General features: G+C 42.2%; 1 protein-coding gene across 1 annotated transcript in view; it reads right to left on the reverse strand.

Annotated features, from left to right (window-relative positions):
• The window catches only part of PITPNC1 (phosphatidylinositol transfer protein cytoplasmic 1), a 223,282-nt gene that overhangs the window by 11,091 nt on the left and 192,953 nt on the right, over positions 1 to 19,238 (reverse strand). Inside the window, exons 7-8 of the mRNA XM_061615570.1 lie at positions 14,354 to 14,509; positions 8,461 to 8,524 (exon numbers count right to left, since the gene is read on the reverse strand). Of these exons, the coding sequence (XP_061471554.1) occupies positions 8,461 to 8,524; positions 14,354 to 14,509 (220 nt within the window). The remainder of the gene's footprint in view (positions 1 to 8,460; positions 8,525 to 14,353; positions 14,510 to 19,238) is intronic.

The raw sequence follows: 19,238 nt of genomic DNA on the forward strand, positions 1-19,238 counted from the left end.
AGAGTGGAGCTGAGTAGCTACAGTGTGCCAGAATTCCCACTGAAGTCAACTGGACCAATGATGGAGTAGGAATTTATTGCCTGTTCCTAAAAGCAAATATCTCACTTGCTTGAGATAATTGCACCAGCTCTACTATCTTCCATTTGCTCTTTAATTAATGAGCATTCACACGGTTTTGAATCAATAAAGCCAAAGCTCAGCACACCAGTCCGGAGATCTCTTGTTCACAAAGTTCTGCAATCATTTCAGTGGAGGGAGACTCTCCTTGTGCACAAGAGTGTACAGTCTGTTCCTGAAGTGCTGATTCTGCATTGCCTGATTCTGACCCAATATACCACTGACTTTGGTGGAATGGGCTGTACTGGTACAGCTCCAATTGACCCAGGGAGCTGGGACATGAAGTTGCCACCTAGTCCACCCAGTTGACTCTAACCTGACCATTTCATTTTCCATGGGAAATAGGTAACTATATCTGAAGCTATGTACAGATGTACCCCCAAAAATGAGTTGCAACATATATCTCCCCAGGGGATAAGCCCGGCTTTATGCTGTATTCGGGATACCAGGGACAGATGTGACCTACAAAGCAAATACTAATTCAGTTCATTGTCGTGTTTGCCTTTTAAAAAGTGCAGTGTATACATTCATTCACCTGAACGTTATTTTGAACACATGCATGCAAGAATCCATTTTTTTTAAACATGGAAAAACTGCTTTGAAGAGGGAGGAGGCACATGGCCTTGGGAGTCCCCCAATCAGTGCTGTGCACAGCTGGATCAGAGCAGGAATCATGGGTTTCCTCTGAGTTCGATCTTGAAGAGAAGATTGCACGTCTGGGGGAAAAAATGCATGAAGCATTTCTGAAGCAGGCTCACCCCTTAAATTTTATGTGTCTGCACATAGTCCGAGCCTTGTGTTGACCCTTCCATATCTCCGTTGAGAAAATGGCGCGCAAAAGGAATTCAGGGTGATGCTTTGCAGTGATGAAGCCTGCTCCCACACAAATCATTGTCATATGCAATCTGACCTAAAGCCCAACACTTTTATTTGTCTGTTTTTGCTCTAGCAGAGGGTGGGCAACATTTTTAAAGAGGCTACATACACTTCCTTTGGCATGGCTCTCTATTTCATCCACAGGAGATGAATGTTGATTGCAAACTTTAATGTTGGTTTTTTCATGCATATTTTTCTCATAGTCTCGGACATCCTCCATAGTCATATCTGAAAAAAGTTCAAGATGTTGGATTTTTTCTATTAATTCAATCCAGATTTTAATAAAAGGGAAGAGTCTAGGGAGAAATATCTTTCTAGCAAAAGCCAAAAAGCAGAAGCTGACTAGCTTTATGAGGAATCACTGATAAAGCTTGTTACGTTAAACCAGCCAAGGAAGGTATAAGAAGGTTGAGTTAAGGAATAATTGCAGAACAGAGATGCGTGGAAGCTGGGATGTTTTTGTGAAGTGAGCTCCGTAAGAAGGTGCGAGATGCAGGCTTTGCTAGAGACAAACATCTTCTAAAATAATTTAGAAGATTTCCTGGAAAAGAGAGGAAGGATTAAGGAACAGCTCAAAAATGTACTTACCTTGTCAAGAACTTTCCAAGAAGATTCCACATTATTACGTTTAATGACACATTATGATTTACAACAATATAGCTTTATCGTTTTAACACTACACAGCTCACATTTGAAAGATTATGTAAATCAAACAGTCTGTGGGATGACTGCAGAAAGTACCAGTGAATAATAGATTAAGTTTCAAAGAATTTGAAAGGTAAATCCGTACCAAACGTTGTGTGTGTGTGTGTGTGCGTGCGTGCATGCATGCACGCGCTTTGGGCATTTCAAAGCTCTGCAGGAGCTCCACTGTGAAGGGACAATGTATTCTCTTCAAAGGATCACATTCTCTTACATTCTAGAACAAGGGTGGACAGACTTGTTTTGATAGATCTACTTTGCTTTTTATTAGAAACCCTCCCCCTGCCCAAGATCTACCAGTGATGGCAAGTAGCAAAGGATATACAGTTAGAATTTTAAAAAACCCAAATAAATAGTGCTCCTGAGCACATTCTGAGTCTAGGAATTTATTTTCTGAACCAGAACTGAACTGACCCCGCAGGCCTTTCATACAAGAGTCCACCCCTGGTTAGCTTTCTTCATTTCAGCAGCCTGATTTAGGTAACAAAAGTCATTTTGTTGTTGCTATTGTTAAAGAATTGGGTGTCAGATCTATTGCAAATTAGCTAGAGATCTACCTTCTGCCCGTTGCTGTTCTTGCATATTTCATAGTATGGCTATCATTTATCACATCATCTTCTTGCCACAGTGTAAATGTAGTCCTAACAATACTTTCTATCACCACTGGCATGAGTCATGGATTATCATACTTTAATATTATTGTGCTTCCCCCAGCCTAGAATGTAGGAGCATTAAAGCATTGATCAAAGAAACTTATAAGCAAAGGAAACTGCATGATCAAAAGCACTTTAGCCAAGCAAAGTACATGCTTTTCATTAGCAATACTTCAGTTAATAACGAAATATTGTTTTCTTATAGCAAAGCTAATTGCATATTAAGATGCAAACCCAGGCTTATTTACCTGGAAGTAAAACCCACTGAAATAATGGAAATACTTCTGAGTAAATAAGTTTAAGATTGGGGATTAGATGTAGTACAATGATAGGGATAAAGCACTTGGGTCAACTAAGTTCACATTTTTTTTAAGAAAACCAAATCTGAGTTGTTATACATTTGTTCATTGAACATCAACTAATATACACTTAATAAATATCTAGCTGTAAATGTATAACAAACAACGAGGGAAGATTACCAATTAATTTTTAGATACCTGAAAGGAAGTCTTGCCTTATTTAACTTCTGTAGCAAAATATTAAAAAGTACCAAGCAATTATCTAAAATAATTTGCCATTATTCAGCAATCGCAGTCCAGACACAGGTTTGCTACAGAAGATTGTAGTGCTCCTGATTCTCAATGGCTGTTCATTATTATTTTTACTATTATTCCTACTTTGTGGGGCAGCTTCCCCCTTACGCCAAGGATGTCACTAGCATCCTGTTTCGCTTCAGTAGTTTGATATAAAGTACAAGCATAATGAAGATATGGAAAGCCTAGCTACTGGGGATGGGAGGAAGGAAGCCTGTTAATGTTTGTTTGCGGGGATGCTTTGAGACCAAATGCACAAAAAATGGTAAGACATTGCTGTGGGAAGTGGGTAACTGTGCACTATATATAAAAGGATTCTATGAGTGTGTATGTGGATAAGAATTTATTCTTTCATGTATTAAATTATTTTTCATTATGAAAACTGTTCCAGATTCTCACACACATGAGCATTATCCAACAGATGTATACAACAGCCAAACTACATTGTAAACCTCTATCACAGCAGTTCTGGTGTTTCATCTGGGGGACTGGTTTCGTCTGCATGAAGCACTACATAAAACTGCAAACTGAATGTGCCTCCTGTGCGTAGTGACTGCAATACTGTACCGAGTGTCTGAAAATCTATCATGTGTGTACAAAGCCGTTAGAACAGGCAGACAAAAGCCCCTTACAGGGCAGATCTGATTTTGGTTTAAAAAGAATCAAGGAGCTGCAAAATTAACTTGATTTGGTGCTCCCCCTAGAGAGAATGTATTCAAGGCATTGGATGGGCAGTTAAGGCTGGACCAGTTCTAATAGCCCTACATCTTTGTATCTTTGTTCTAATTTTCCTAAGGATGGCTGACAGTACTAATCCTGGTTCTGATGGTCTTCCTTTTATCAAGTCACCCAATCATTCCCTTTCTCTTTTCCATCTGTAAAATGCAGACTGCTAGGATGATTAATGTGTGAACTGTGCTTTGAAGATTAAAAAATGTAAGCTCTTTTATTGTCCAAGCCCGTTCTAGATTTTCTTCCTCCTCCTGCTGTATTTGCGGTAGTTTGAGGATAATTTCTTCTGCTGTATAATCCTATTTTGATATTTATCTTTCTGTAACCTACTTCTCATTTTTGTTTTTAACCCAAATTCTGTAGGCTTACTAGTGGTTCCTGAAACTGAAAACCTGAAAATAAACATCTTAGGGCACCTTCACACAAAACTGCAGGGGCAGCACCTCTGCGTGGAAACATCACCTGTATACTATACATGTACAATAACATGTGACAATTGCACATCATGGGTGGCTTCCAATATTAACCACATTCAGAGTAGATCTATTAAAATCAATGGACAAGTAATTTAAGGCCATTGATGGTCTAGTCCAAGTATGACCATGTGTTTTTCTGAGAATATTTAAACCCAGCCTTCTAATTGAAGTTAGAAGGCAGCTTACAATATATTTGAAATGCAATATAACAGTTGAGAGTTAGTAGAGCTGGCAAAGGGTATTTGAAATTTCTACCCCCTCATTCTCAGTTGTTTCAGCTGACACTCTGCAGCTATATCTCCTGGCCTGGAAATGGATGTTAAATCCATCACAGGCAATGTTTTCCTTGCTGGACTGCTGCTGAGGTCTCTCCTAGCTTCCACCTACAGGCACTGGGGGGTGGGGCAGTAAAGGTGTTACAAGTCTCTCTCCCCCCTCCCCAATCTCAGACGTTGCAACATGTGTCACTGGAAGTGCATATAGTGGTAAGCCATCACTGATCAAGGCTTCCTAGCACACATATTTACAGCAGAACAGGCAAATGTATTGCCACATGTTGTGTGGTCTATATAGAGCTTTCCTAAATGCAAGTGCCAAGCATATAGGAAAGGCTTGTTTCTGCATTCAGATGGAAACTGATTGTGCCTGGCACTAGCGGCAAGGGAAAGATGAGCCTAACAGGTTAGTAGCAAGGTGGGCTGTAGCCAGCTTATTAAAGAATGGGGACATTTTCAACCACTCCATGCCACTCCTTTAGTTGCCTTGCTTCCTTGACTGATATTGCTGAACAGCGTCAGACCAGAGAGTGGTGTGTGTGGAAGGATGCTGTGTTTGAGAGACTCTGTATGCTGCTGCAGCTGTGGCTGCTTACTCCACTTACTCCACAACTCTGCCATCCTGCTTTTTCTCTGCTCCAGGTATATAAAGGAGAGGGGCTGCCTGAGGCAGCGCCTCGGCATCGCGCAAAGTGCAACGCTGAGTGCGGCGTCGCACTTGGAGGCCTTGAGGTTACCTTGGAGAAGAAGGCCATGGAAGATTCTTTGTTTTTACTGCTTTGTTATGTTTTGTTTTTATTTTTATTTTTTTGCTGACTGTTACGTTATGATGCGGGAATCACCTTATTTTATAGTTAGTTACTGTAAATGTTATTTGTTATTTAATTTTGAGAATTGTTATTTACCGTATATTCCGGCGTATAAGACGACTGGGCATATAAGACGACCCCCAACTTTTTACCCTGATCCCTGTTTAAAAAGCCAGCGTCCCTCTCCCCTTTCTTCCCTGCGTGGCCAGCGCCCCCTCGCCCCATAGCCCGCACCGACCTGTGGGCGGGGATGCGCTGCGCCCCGGCGTGGCCTTTGCCCACCAAGAAGTGGACGTCGCTGAGCACCTCGTTGTTGAAGAGGAAGGCGAAGCGCTCCTGCACCATCGGCTTCGTCGCCTGCCAGTTGTAGGCCAGCTCCCGCGGCGCCAGCGGGCTGGAGGCGGCGGCGGAGGGCGCCGAGGAGGAGGCCGCAGGGGCAGCTGTTGGCAGCGGGTTCCCGCCTCTGCCGCCTCCCGCTGCTGCTGCTGCTGCCGCCGCCCGGTGGTTGTGCATCAGCGGAGGCGCCAGCGTGGCCTGCGGCGGTGAGAGCAACGAAAGCGGCCCACCGTTGGCCACCCGAGGAGGAGCAGCCGCCGCCGCCGCCGCGGCCCTGTCGCTCGCCTGAGCAGCCGCGGGCGGAGGAGCAGCAGCAGCGGCGGGAGGCGGTGCAGGCGAGGCCGCCACAGAGGAGAAGGACGTGGGGAGGCTGCTGCTGCTGCTGCTCCCCACCCCGGCCGCCATTTTGCGACGGAGGAGGAGGCGGAGGAGGCCGCGCAGGGCGCCGCCTTCGCCGCGGTGGAGGAGGCGGAGATGGCGGGGATGGAGGAGCAATGGGGATTCCCCTCAGGGGAGGGGACGCCGGGCCAGGCTGCGAGCAGGAGAAATACCGTATATTCCGGCGTATAAGATGACTGGACCCCCAACTTTTGAGAAGATTTTCCTGGGTTAAAAAGTCGTCTTATATGCCGGAATATACGGTAATTTTGAGAACTGTATTATTTGATTGATGTATTATGTTTTATTGATGTATTATGTTTGTGTTTTTTTGTAAGCCGCCTTGAGGGCCTTTGGGCCATAAGGCGGGTATAATAATAATAATAATAATAATAATAATAAGGGGAGACGAGGGAAAAGACTGCTTCTTAATGCAGACACCTTTGTACTGAGAAGGGACTATGAAGGAATTATTTACCAGATCATCCATCTGGTTTGTGCTCTCTTTTGGGAGCAGGGGCTGCTTTCACAAAGAACTTCTGGGGTGGCTAATGTGTGCTTATTATATGCTGGCACATTTGCTTTGGGCAGAGACTCAGGCTAAAGGGATGAGTGGGTTGTGGCACTCTTCAATATTCCGGGCACCTAAGCTGGTCTAGTAACTGAAATGGGTGTTATCCACACATTCACCTATATCATCTTCTGCCTTTTGCCATTCATTCTCCCAAATAAGCAGACAGGCTGGGTTGCTGCTATTTGGATGCAAACTCCCACAACCTTACATAGTTTCAGATTCACCCTTCAACAAGACTGTTCTTTTCCGATTACTGTCCTTAAATTGCAAGACACAGTGAGAAGAGGAACCTATATTTACTTGATCCTTTGCTGATTGTACTTTAATGTTTTCTTAAACTTCTGAAACTAATTACGTTCATTTTAGAAGAAAGTTCTTTGATATATTCTTAAATTTACAGTCAGTTATAAACCAAGTAAATAAAACTGCATTGGTATCATAATGCCTTTTGGAAAAGGCTACAACTGATTTATAGATATTTATTATGACAGACAATTTTACTGACTTTTAAAATAAAAAGATGTGCAAATTTATTGTACAATAAGAAAATGTTAACAAAAAAAAAACTGTAATATTTACAGTACCGATTCTTACCACTATTGCCTAACATATCATGGCTTAGGGGTTGTATGCTGCTGTATTAGAATAAGCGGGATTTAAACTGTGTCTTAGTTAAATGAGTTTTAAACATGTTCTCATTATGTTAGCATGCCTCTGTTTGCTTATCTATTCATGGTTTTTAAACAATACTGAAGTTAAAATTATGGACTAGTGTTGACATAACATAGAACTATGGTCTGAAGTTTGTAGGAGCCTACCAGGTTGAATATCGGCCCAGTATACCTGAAGGAGCGCCTCCAACATCATAAAGTGTGCCGCCCTACAAGATCTGCCACTCAGGGCCTTCTCTCGGTCCCACCGACTAAAGTGGCTAGGTTGGTGAGGACTCGAGAGAGGGCTTTTTCTGTGGCAGCCCCCACGATTTGGAACTCCCTCCCAATGGATCTCCGACATGCCCCTTCCCTAGATATATTTCGCCGGGGCCTGAAAACTTGGCTTTTCCATCAGGCCTTTACGACCTTTGAGACTTCCAAGGTGAACTAGTTCAATTGAACAATCTACTAAATACTGTAATTTTTGCATTGTACTGTACAGGCTATATTGTTTATTGTATTTTATCATGTTTTTATTGTACGCCGCCTAGAGTGGCCACTGGCTAGATAGGCGGCCTATAAATTAAAGTTTATTATTATTATTATTAATATCATGTGCATCCTAATAATGTGCAAATATTTGTTGTGTCCTGTCCTGGTTCACCATTACATGTAACCATTGGTTGAGGTGTACTCTAATAAAAAATTTAACCAATTCAGACTCTGGCTTAATTTCCACAGTTCTGTGGCTTGCTACCAATCCTTAAATTGTGACTCAGTGCTACTTCAAAACAGCCCTAGTTTAAAATAACATGAGGTTAAAGAGAGGTTCGATAATGAGATGTGGGGACATTCATACACATTACTGCAAGACTGTAACCACAACTCTCAATTTTGTATAGATTCTCAGATACAAATAAAAGTCCACTGGAGTGTTTGGATTAGAACCATACTCTTTAAATATTGAAAATGCATCAAGGAGATACCCTGATTTCATTCTAAAATTCCCTCTGCAGCTTTGGCTATGAAGGATACATTATGAGTGAGCTCGGTATATTTTGAAGGACAGTAAGGCCTATATCCACTTACCTATATTCACTTACCTGGGAATAAGCCCCACTGAACTCAGTGAAACTTACTTCATTGATTATACTGAAAGAAATGTAAAATCGGCCCTCTTTGATACTGTCTTAATGAAGGCTACTGGAGGACAAATAAGCATGCTATGCAGTGAATATGGCCTTAGATATTTCTTGTGTCTGTGATATTTTGAAAACATGACTTACCATACCACTCATCCACCCATGCAAAAGCCTGTCGGTGGCCAATCAGCAATACATCTTTGACCACCTGTAAATTGGAACGAGGATTAAAGACATCTCTGACAAAAAAGCATAATAATCATCAGGAATAACATCCTGCAAGATGTATACACTAGATTAGAGGTGGGGAACACCACTGGGCTCTCCAGATACTGCATCCTTTTGACAATGCTGACAGAGGTAGATGCACTGAGCGTCCAACAACACCCTAGAGGTATACAGGGTGCCCACCATGTTATGATACTGCTGAGAAAGTTGCACTGGCTGCCAGTTATCTGCTAAGCTAAGTTCAAGGTGCTGGTTCTGGTGTATAAAGTCCTATTCAGCTTAGGACCAGGATACCAAAAAGATCATTTCACCCTTTATATATTCAATTGATCACTGTGCTCTGCAGGATAAGGTCTCCTGCAGATATCTTATCAGGAGGTCTGCTCTGTATGATGTAGGAATCAAGCCTTTAATGTGGTGGAACCTACTCTTTGGAATTCCCTCCTATTACACATCAGACAGGTGGCATATCTGTTGCCTTTTTGGCGCTTATTGAAGACTTTCCTTTTTCAACACCCTTTTAAGTTGAAATCTTTCTCCCAAGACTTTATCACTGTTGGATTGAAATTGTTTTTACATATGACATTGTTTTTAATTGTTTTTAAATATGGAAATGCCTGTATCAGTGGGATTATTTTTATACATGGACTTGTTTTCATTCTCAGTGTTTTCACTGTGATATTGCTTTGAGATATTTGATGGGAAGTGATTAATGGGTTGTATCCAACGTGGTGCTAAGTCACGACACTGTCAGTGCAAAGATTTCTGCTTGCACAATGAGACTTCCCCTCTCCTCTCCTCTCCTCTCCTGTCCCTTAAATCTGCTCTTGGGGTTCTCCCAATGTTCTGGAGCAGATTTGGGGGCAGTGTGGGGCATACAGAAGGGAAGGAGGGGGAAGTCCCATTGCACAAGTGGAAATCCTTGTGCTGACAAGACACATTAGTTGAACACCACTCCATAGATGATAACAAACAAACAAGAGACCTAACACCATCTGAATGGTGACCATACCAATCTATAAATATAATGGCACATTTTAAAAGTAGGGTTTTCTGAAGAAAAACAGATTAAGTCACTGCTAATGTAATGTCTGTTTGTTGGGAGGGGCACATACAAAACAGTCCAACAAAAATTGGGCTAGGTAGCAAAAACACCAGTCAGAATGATGATGATGACACAGATGGAAAGAGATGCAAGGCATACCTAGATCTTCAGCAACTGGACTAATAAAATTCACATGGCTTTCATTTTAAAAATGTGTCTGTTCCACATATGAAAGGCCAATGCCCTTCAAAAATTATGCCCTATCCTAAGTGTTAGGCATCTCCTGGGGAAAAGGAAAACACAACAGCTTGTATCTTAGAGAAACAGAACAGCTTGTGCCTTAGAGAGATGATTTGCTGAACTTTTCTATCTGTAAAAAAATAATCCCATCAAGAAACCACAAAATGAGAAATGGCAAAGAATGCTTATTTGGAAACTAGTTTCCCCTTTTATCATACAAAGTTGGGAGGGTCTCTGCAGTTAAACATGATTCATTACCTATTTGTTTTATTTACGTTTAACCAAAACTTTACCAAGGGCGGTATGTATCCAGTGTCCTTGTTGTATTAGCACAAAGGTTTATGCTTGCACAGTGGACATTTTCCCCTCTCCTCCCCCCACGCATGTTCCACACCCTCTCCAAATCTGCTCCAGAGGGCTGGGGGCACAGATTCAGGAGGTGGGGGGAGAGGAGAACATTCCGCTGTACAAGGCTAAATTCTTGCACTAACAGAACAAGGGACTTAACAGTACTTTGGATAGAAGCCAATTTTTAAAATATTTTTAATATTAGAAAAATTGTACAAAATGAAGGATACTGAAACGCGTGCATCTTACCCTATACTGATAAGGGAAGTCATAAAAGTCCACTGCCTACACGAAATCACTGTATGTACCACAATGGTATACAAGTGTTTCGTGAATAACTATAGCCATGTTGTTTCAACATTCTTTGTTTCATTAATTAAAATAGTTGCGTAATGATTAACATATGTTTCAACTACAATGGAAAGCGAGACCGATAGCGAGATGAATAAAGCAGGTTTCAGGGAAAGAAAAACTGTAGTGGAACAGAAACAGCACAGACTGCAGTGAACACAGGACAGAATGATGTTGTACTTTGCAAATTGTTTTGTCATTGTAATAATGCTCCAAACATATTTTCTTTTGAAAAACGTCCTCTCAGTGCCTTTATGTTTTGGGAAATGTGTAAGTATAAAGTTTTGATCCTGCTAGTCATGCAAAGAATAACAATGCCACTGAAAGAAGGGATTCAAAATCAGGTTTGAGTTCTGTGCTCAAGGTGCAAAAAGCATGCACACATAGCTTGGGGCAGAAATGAAGACCCATTGTGATGGAGAGGTTAGAGCATGATTCCTTCCAGAAACTATCGGACTACCGCTCTCATTATCCCTGACCGTTTGTCATGCTGGCTGGAGGTGATGGAAGGTGGAATCCAACAACATCTGGAGAGCTCCACGTTGGCTAATCTTGGGAAAGAAGGTCAGTTTAGAAACTAGGGAGGTTCAGGGTCAAAACTCTACTCAGCCACAAAGCTCACTGGGGTAGCTGGGCCCAGTCACCATCTCTCAGCCTAACCTACCTCACAGAGGAGATAAAATGGGTGGGCGGAGAATCATTGTACCCTACCGAGTTCCTGGGAGAAAGAGTGGTATACTACTGCTGCTATTTGTTATTACTACTACGCACCACCTTGATTCTAATCATAAGAACTGACCTTTTTCTGAGCATGCATGGGATTTCATGTCTGGAATTTGTAAAGGAACGCTAAAGATGTGGCCTGTGGCTAGAATTGTCCATAATGACTTGTGCCAGCATACTTTGTACCAGCCTACCTTCCTAGTTCTCATGTGCTAATTGACTGTATAACCCAAGAGGGAAACGACAGGCAAAGCCAGCATATTATGTGCAGTTTGAAAGTGCAGATTGTCTCTGTGTTGTTAGGCGGTGGGGAATGTTTCTGGCCTTGTGTGAAAGTAGATAGAACTGGGGACATGGCATCATGCCACTCTTTGCTACATGATTAACAAACCCACAACATGCATATTTTTCTCTCTCTCTGACTCCCAGGAATGTCTTGGAATTTGAAATGGTCAGCAAACCCCCACCCCCCACATAAGGTATGCCTGGATCAAATCTTGATGATTTGACATCCCTGGAAAAATAAACTTTTAACCAAATCAGTTGGCTACTAGTCAGAGCTGTATTAAAATCTGTTTTTAAAGGTACATATTTCTGTTTAAAAAGGAAAGCCACATAATTTTTGGTGTGGAGTTATTTCTGTGTTTAATTCTTTCTGGGGGTTTTTTAGTCAGGGGAGGGAAAAATAACACTTCTAGTATAGCCACAATTCATTGCAGAAAACTCTCTTCAAAAAGCATGTCAGAAACTTTATAAGGAATATGGGATTAATTCAAAGATGATGGGAGCGAATTCCAAGGTCTTTGAAATGATGAAGAACTATTCCTCACAACTGTGAATTTATTATCTGGACACTTTGAGCATGCACCAGGATACCAAGCATCAAAAGGAGGAAACATGCTTGCAATGAAAATGAGCAACATTCACTTTCTAATATTACTCTCATAGATTCCTCATCGCATGTCCGACTTTGTTCTTCTTTGCCTGTTTTAGACCTTGAACCAAAGATAAACAAAAATGTGCAGAATTTTGAGCACATACATTATAACCAGCCCCAGATGAGCAAGAATATACATAGTTCAAGGGTTTTTCCCTCTCAGACAGAAAAGAATGTCTGACAGTTATATACTTTATGCGTAAGCTTCTTAGACTGGCTGACTGATGGTGCTGGAGAAGAGTAAGTGAGAGTGGCACGAAAGACACGAAGAAATGTGGTTCTGATTATTAGGTAGGAAGTTGAAAACCAGGTCATTCAAGGTAATTTCGTCTGAAATGCTATCTGTCCCATGCACAGCGCCGGACCTGTTATTAGATAAAGTAAGCACACCTGCCCCTCCCGCACATGCTGATGGAGCCACTCTCAGCTGCAGCCCCACTGAACATGCAGCTGTTGATGGCAACATGGTTGTGCTCAGTAGGCTACGCTGGGGCTGCCTCACAGCTGTCCCCTCTTAGATGCTAGCTGAACTGCTCCCAGCTGCAACCCTGCTCCCTGCTGGCCAATCAGAGCATTAAGCTGCCAGTGGTGGGGCTGGGATTGTCCTTCCTCTCTCATGTGCTCACTAAGCCATTCTCAGTGCGGACCCACCCGTACACTACACTCTAGATCAAAGGCCCTCCTCCAGGTGCCTACTCCAAGGGAAGCTCGGAGGGTGGCAACAAGGGAGAGGGCCTTCTCAGTGGTGGCCCCCAAATTATGGAATGACCTTCCTGACGAGGTGCGCCTGGTGCCAACACTGTTATCTTTTCGGCACCAGGTCAAGACTTTCCTCTTCTCCCAGGCATTTTAGTATGTGTTTTAAATTGTTTTTATATTGTTTTAAATTTTAAAATTGTGTTTTAAATTGTTTTTAAAATATGTGTTTTAAATTGTATATTTATTTTAATGTTTTTGATTGCTGTAAACCAGCCAGAGAGCTTCGGCTATGGGGCGGTATACAAGTGCAATAAATAAAATAAATAAACTGCAGCGCATACAGCTGCTGGCGGTGATTAGGCTGGGACTGCCTGCCTGCCCTCCCTCCGCATCTGGGCTGAAAGAGTGCTGTGGTGCCAAGGGTGTAGCCTTTTGCCGGGATTGAGCTGGCTTGACAATGCCAGCTCTGCTCCCCGCCTCCCCTGCATAAGTAGGGTACAGTGCAACAACAAATGACTGTGGGCAGCTGCAGCAACAATAGCACTCAGCTATCTTTGGCAAGGGCAGAGAGAGTGAGCGAAGGGCAAAGAAGTACTGCATGTGCTGCCCATGCTGCTGCGTGTGAGTACTGCCCGAACAAGGGTAAGTTGAACCAAAGGATTGGATATGACTCTGAATATTAGGTGCTGGGGAACAACAGTGGGAAAAGGCTATCGCCTCACGTCCTACTTGTGGGCTTCCCATACGCATCTGGTTGGTCATTACAGGAAACAGGATGCTGAACTGTAGTCTGATCCAGGAGAACTCTTCTTGTGTTCTTATGACTTAACATCTGGATGGCAGTAACTAAAGCCTCCAATCCCAGTGCATAAAAAGAAGCCTGAGAATTATTTACATTCATGCTTCACAATATTAATATTATGGGAGAAATAATAAACAATCATATTTGTATCCCGCTTTCTCCAAGGAACTCAGGCTGGGGTGATCCCATTTCATGTTCACTACAGCATGCTGAGAGATAATGACTTGCCCAATGCCACTCAGTATGTTTAATGGCTGAACAGAGATTTGCACTTGGGGTCTCCCTGATCCAGGCCCAACATTCTAGTAATTTCACCTTGCTGACTGTATGCAGCAATATGTTATATTCTTTAGAATAAACTGACAAATTATTTCCTGCCCTGTGTTTGCTTGTGCTGCTAATTTTCATCAGTTCTCCTGTGAGGGTGTGTGAGGTTCTTCTTGTATCAACTAAATTGGTTTCAACTGATGACATGCAAACTGTTTCAAATTCTGTGATGGTTTACACATTAAAAACCTGGCTAAATATATGGGCAGAGTATGTAATTGGAAACACTGAAACCAGATTCACACATCAACCTCTTGCTTATGCACACTGCTGTTTCTGTTCACATTCATGTTCAGGATAGGATGATAAAAAGCGAGGGACCCTGCCCTATAGTCACCTTGTGAACAAACTGCTCTACTCGAGTTTGAAGTCCCCATACTTCAAATTTCACAGACACCAGTTTGTAGGAACACATGATGGGCTCTTGAGTATCTCTCCAGCCTTCTTTTAATAGGCCTCTCCCAGTCTTCTCTGATTTGAAGTATTTAGGATCCTGCCAAAAATGAAAACAAAAGACAACTGTAGGGGGGAAAATGACTACATGTTGGAAAAATGTTTGTGCTAGAATATTATACACAATTATTAAGAAATGGGATAGACTATTAAGGCATATTGAAAGGGCTTTGTCCTGCTAGTAACAAGTAGGATTTCGCTTCAGCTGTGCTAATGTAAGCCAAGCCATAGGATCAGGAAATAAGTCACGCCCATTTTCTGTGACATGAGATACGTATGGAAAAGTGTCCAGTAACATCTCTGGTCACCTCTGACCTCCTCTTTTCATGTTTCAATATACAATTCAGCTGCCATCTGGTGAAATACCATGTAAGGTTCAAACATTTATTTCCACAGAGGTGTAATTAGGTTCCTGAAGTTCTTGGTCAAATATTAGACCTGAAATACATTAGACATTCCAACCACATCGACAACAGGTCTAAATCTAGTTTGGCTCAATAAATAAAGTACTGGATTTAGATGCAGTAGTTCATGGCTTTACTTCTAATTCATACTTGGTCTGTGTATAGACACCAGTTCTGAAGATCTGTGGGAATGACTTCCAACTTTAACTCTACCTTAGGACTAGCCCCAATCCAGCATTACTAGCTGGAAAACTGTACAAACAGACTGGAGAAAGAGGGAGATTAATTTTTTTTGGAGAAAAGTCTTATTAATTACTGTTCTAATTCCTAATTGCAGCACTTCTAGTTCCATTCTATTCTATGAACTTGTGAAAATGAGAAAAGCCAATAGCAGGAACTTAATCCTTTAAATGGGCGGTATTCAACTAAGACCCCTCGCTGGATCGTCACCTTCTAGTGGTGAGTGGGCTTGTGTGTCCCAATGGACCCTGTGAGCGATGCCGTCGGGAGTCATGTACTCCCAGCAGGGTCATCCACGGTGGTAAGGTCAAGGGAGAGGAACCAGACAAAGAATGATCCAAGAATGTCTTCAACGGCAGAACAGGCGGAGGATAACAACGTGTATGTTACAACAGATGTGAAGGTGGATGAAGGCTGCAGCAGATAAAAGCCTTCCAATCGTCGTGGTATCCATGCCATTGGATCAAAGCCTTTTTCTGTCAAGATTGTGTGTTGATCGTCATGCACCGATCTCCACACATAAAACAAATTCACGCACAGGCATCTTCCAACCAAAACAAAACAAAACAAAAGCCCCATGGCGATCGGCGAATGGCAACGGGGGCAGGACTGTGAAATCCAGAAGCCCCTAGTCATGGACCGGCACATGGGTGGTGGATACAGACTCAGTCGTCCTAGCTCAACGACCGAGGCGGTTGAGTAGTTCGGCAGCTATATCCATGACTGAGCAGACCTACTCAGGATCCACTCTGCTCACCCCATATGGGGAGGGGGCTAGAAAAGGTGCCTTAAACATAGTCTGCCTCATCTCTCTCCCTGACTGGATCACCGCGTCCAGTGGGGTCACCACTTAGTGGTCGCAAAAGACAAATGAACTTTGGAACATGGAATATACGGACATTCCTAGACAATACAGATAGTGAACGTCCTGAATGCAGGACTGCCATCATCGCGAGGGAGTTGAGACATTTTAATATTGACATAGCAGCACTCCAAGAAACTCGAAGAGCAGGAGAGGGACAATTGAAGGAAGAAAAAGGAGGTTACACCTTCTTCTGGAAAGAACTGCCTGAACAAGAACGACGAATACATGGAGTAGGCTTTGATATTAAAAATGATCTTGTGAAGCTCTTGTCAGAAGTTCCTACTGGCATTAATGAACGACTCTCAACTCTCCGAATAAAACTTGCCAAAAACCAGCAGGCAACTATTCTAAGTGCTTATGCACCAACATTAGATGCTGATGAAGACATCAAGGAAATTTTTTATACCCAGATGGACACCATCTTATCAGAGATACCTAAAGAGAATAAAATTATCCTCCTGGGCTATTTCAATGCAAGAGTTGGGCGTGATATTGATTTATGGCCAGAAACCATTGGGAAAGAAGGAGCTGGCAATGGCAACCTTAATGGAATTCTACTTCTGACTAAATGTGCAGAGCATAATCTTGTTATTACAAACACACTCTTTCACCAGAAAAATAAATTTAAAACATCATGAAAGCACCCTCGGTCGAAGCACTGGCATCTCCTGGATTACGTAATTATCCGTGCCAGAGATCATCATGATGTACTCCTCACTAGGGCCATCACAAGTGCCGATGACTGCTGGACAGATCACCGATTAATTCAATCCACTATGGCCATTAATATTGTTCCTCAACGTAGCCTCCAAGGAAGAAAACCAAGGTGTAAAATGAACATCCAGGCCCTTCAAGATCCTATTAAACAAGCCTGCTTTCAAACAACTCTCAAGAAATGTCTAAACACAGAACTCCCTGAAAACATCAATGAACACTGGAGTAAACTGAAGACTTCCATTATTGCAGCATGTGAACAAACTATTGGATACCAAACTAAGAAACATCATGACTGGTTTGATGAGAATGATAGTGAGATTGAACATATCATTGACAAGAAAAGGAAAGCCATCCAGATATGACAAAAAGACATTAACTGTGCCACTAAGAAAAACATCTATGCCAGTGCAAAGGCTGAGGTCCAAAGAAGAATTAGAGAACTTAAGAATGCTTGGTAGATGAAGAAAGCTCAAGAAATCCAGCATTTTGCAGATGCTCAAGATGCACAGGGCTTTTTTTAATGCCACCAAGGCCATCTACGGACCAACAAATCATGGTACAAATTCCTTACGCTCAAAATCCCTTACCCTACTGCAGGTAAAATCCTTGCAAGGATCCTCGCAAATCGCCTCCTACCTATCTCAGAGGACATCCTCCCTGAATCCCAAAATGGTTTCCGCCCTTCCAGGGGGACAGTGGACATGATCTTCACTGCACGACAGCTTCAAGAAAAATGCAGGGAGCAAAACTAACCTCTGTATATGGTGTTTATTGATCTGACTAAGGCCTTTGATACTGTAAATCGAACTGCTCTCTGTATCATCCTTCTGAAAATTGGATGCCCTGATAAATTTGTGAATATTTTGCGACTCCTCCATGACAACACGACGGCGACAATTTTGGATAACAATGGCTCTCAAAGTGATCCCTTCAAAGGGGGATCAGGCGTCAAACAGGGATGCGTCATTGCTCTGACCTTATTTGCTATTTTCATTGCTATGATTCTACACCTTGTTGAGGGGAAACTTTCCACAGGCGTGGAAATCACATATTGAACAGATGGAAAGCTTTTTAATCTCAGTAGGCTAAAAGCAAAAACTAAGGTAATTACAACCTCTGTCGTAGAACTTCAATATGCCAATGATAATGTAGTCTCCGCACATTCAGAGGAAGATCTTCAAACTATCCTAAATGTCTTTGCAGAAGCATATAAAAAGCTTGGCCTCTCACTTAACATCAAAAAACCAAAGCGCTTCATCAGCAAGTGCGAACTAATCCCTCTGAAGCACTATCAATCCTGCTTAATGGTGCAACGCTGGAGAATGTCAATCACTTTTCTTATCTTGGCAGCCATCTCTCTGTAAAAGCTGACATCGATGCTGAAATTCAGCATCGTCTGAGCTCTGTGAGTGCCGCATTCTCCTGAATGAAGCGTAGAGTGTTCGAGGATCGGGATATTCACAGGGAGACCAAAATGCTTATTTACAAAGCCATTGTACTACCAACCTTACTGTACGCCTGTGAAACATGGACCATCTATAAACGCCACTCCTAACTTCTTGAAAGATTCCACCAACACTGCCCCCAGAAAATTCTGCAAATTACTTGGGAAGATAGGCAGACTAATGTTAGCATATTGGAAGAAGCAAAGACCACCAATGTTGAAACAATGATCCTCCAACATCAACTTTGCTGGACCGACCACGTTGTTCGAATGCCTGGTCACCATCTTCCAAAGCAGCTACTTTACTCCCAACTTAAGGATGGAAAACAGAATATCGGTGGACAGCAAAAGAGGTTTAAAGATGTTCTCAAAGCTAATCTGAAAAAATGTAACATGAGCATCAAGAACTGGGAAGCCTTGGCCCATGAGTGTCCCAATTGGAGGTTGGCCATTATCAAAGGTGCCATGGACTTTGAAGAAGCATGAGTACAGGGCGAAAGGGACAAATGAGCTAAGCAGAAGGCACGTCAAGCAAATCCTCATCGTCACCACCTTCCATCTGGAAACCTATGTCCTCACTGTGGGAGGCTGTGTGGATCCAAAATTGGCCTCCACAGTCACTTACAGACCCACTGTTAAAGACCTTACCCTGGAAGACAATCTTACTTGGCCATGAGCGATCACCAATGAATGAATGATATTCAACTAAGTTTTACTCAGAGCAGACCCACTGAAATTAATAAACATAAGTTAGGTCCATTAATTTGAATAAGTCTACTCCTAATAAAACTTAGCTAAACATCATCCAATGTATTAAATAAAGCCATTTTAAACAAACTTTTGAACAAGTGTTCCAGAGCTGCTACAGGAATGAGGGAAGTAGGAGAAATATGTTAGTTTTCATGGGAATCAGGGCTGATAGGGAGTTGTAGTTAAACAACAGGTGGGGACCCAAAGGTTGGGAAAGGCTCTGATTTACTGTGCCTCTGATTTAGGAAACAGCATATATTTAAATTGATCTGTATTCAAGACCTGAAATATAGGTTAAACATAATCAGGTTGTATATGGGATGTATGACATCTATTTTAAATATGGTAT

The sequence above is a fragment of the Rhineura floridana genome, chromosome 3 (genome assembly GCF_030035675.1).
Source record: "Rhineura floridana isolate rRhiFlo1 chromosome 3, rRhiFlo1.hap2, whole genome shotgun sequence".
Classification (NCBI taxonomy): domain Eukaryota; kingdom Metazoa; phylum Chordata; class Lepidosauria; order Squamata; family Rhineuridae; genus Rhineura; species Rhineura floridana.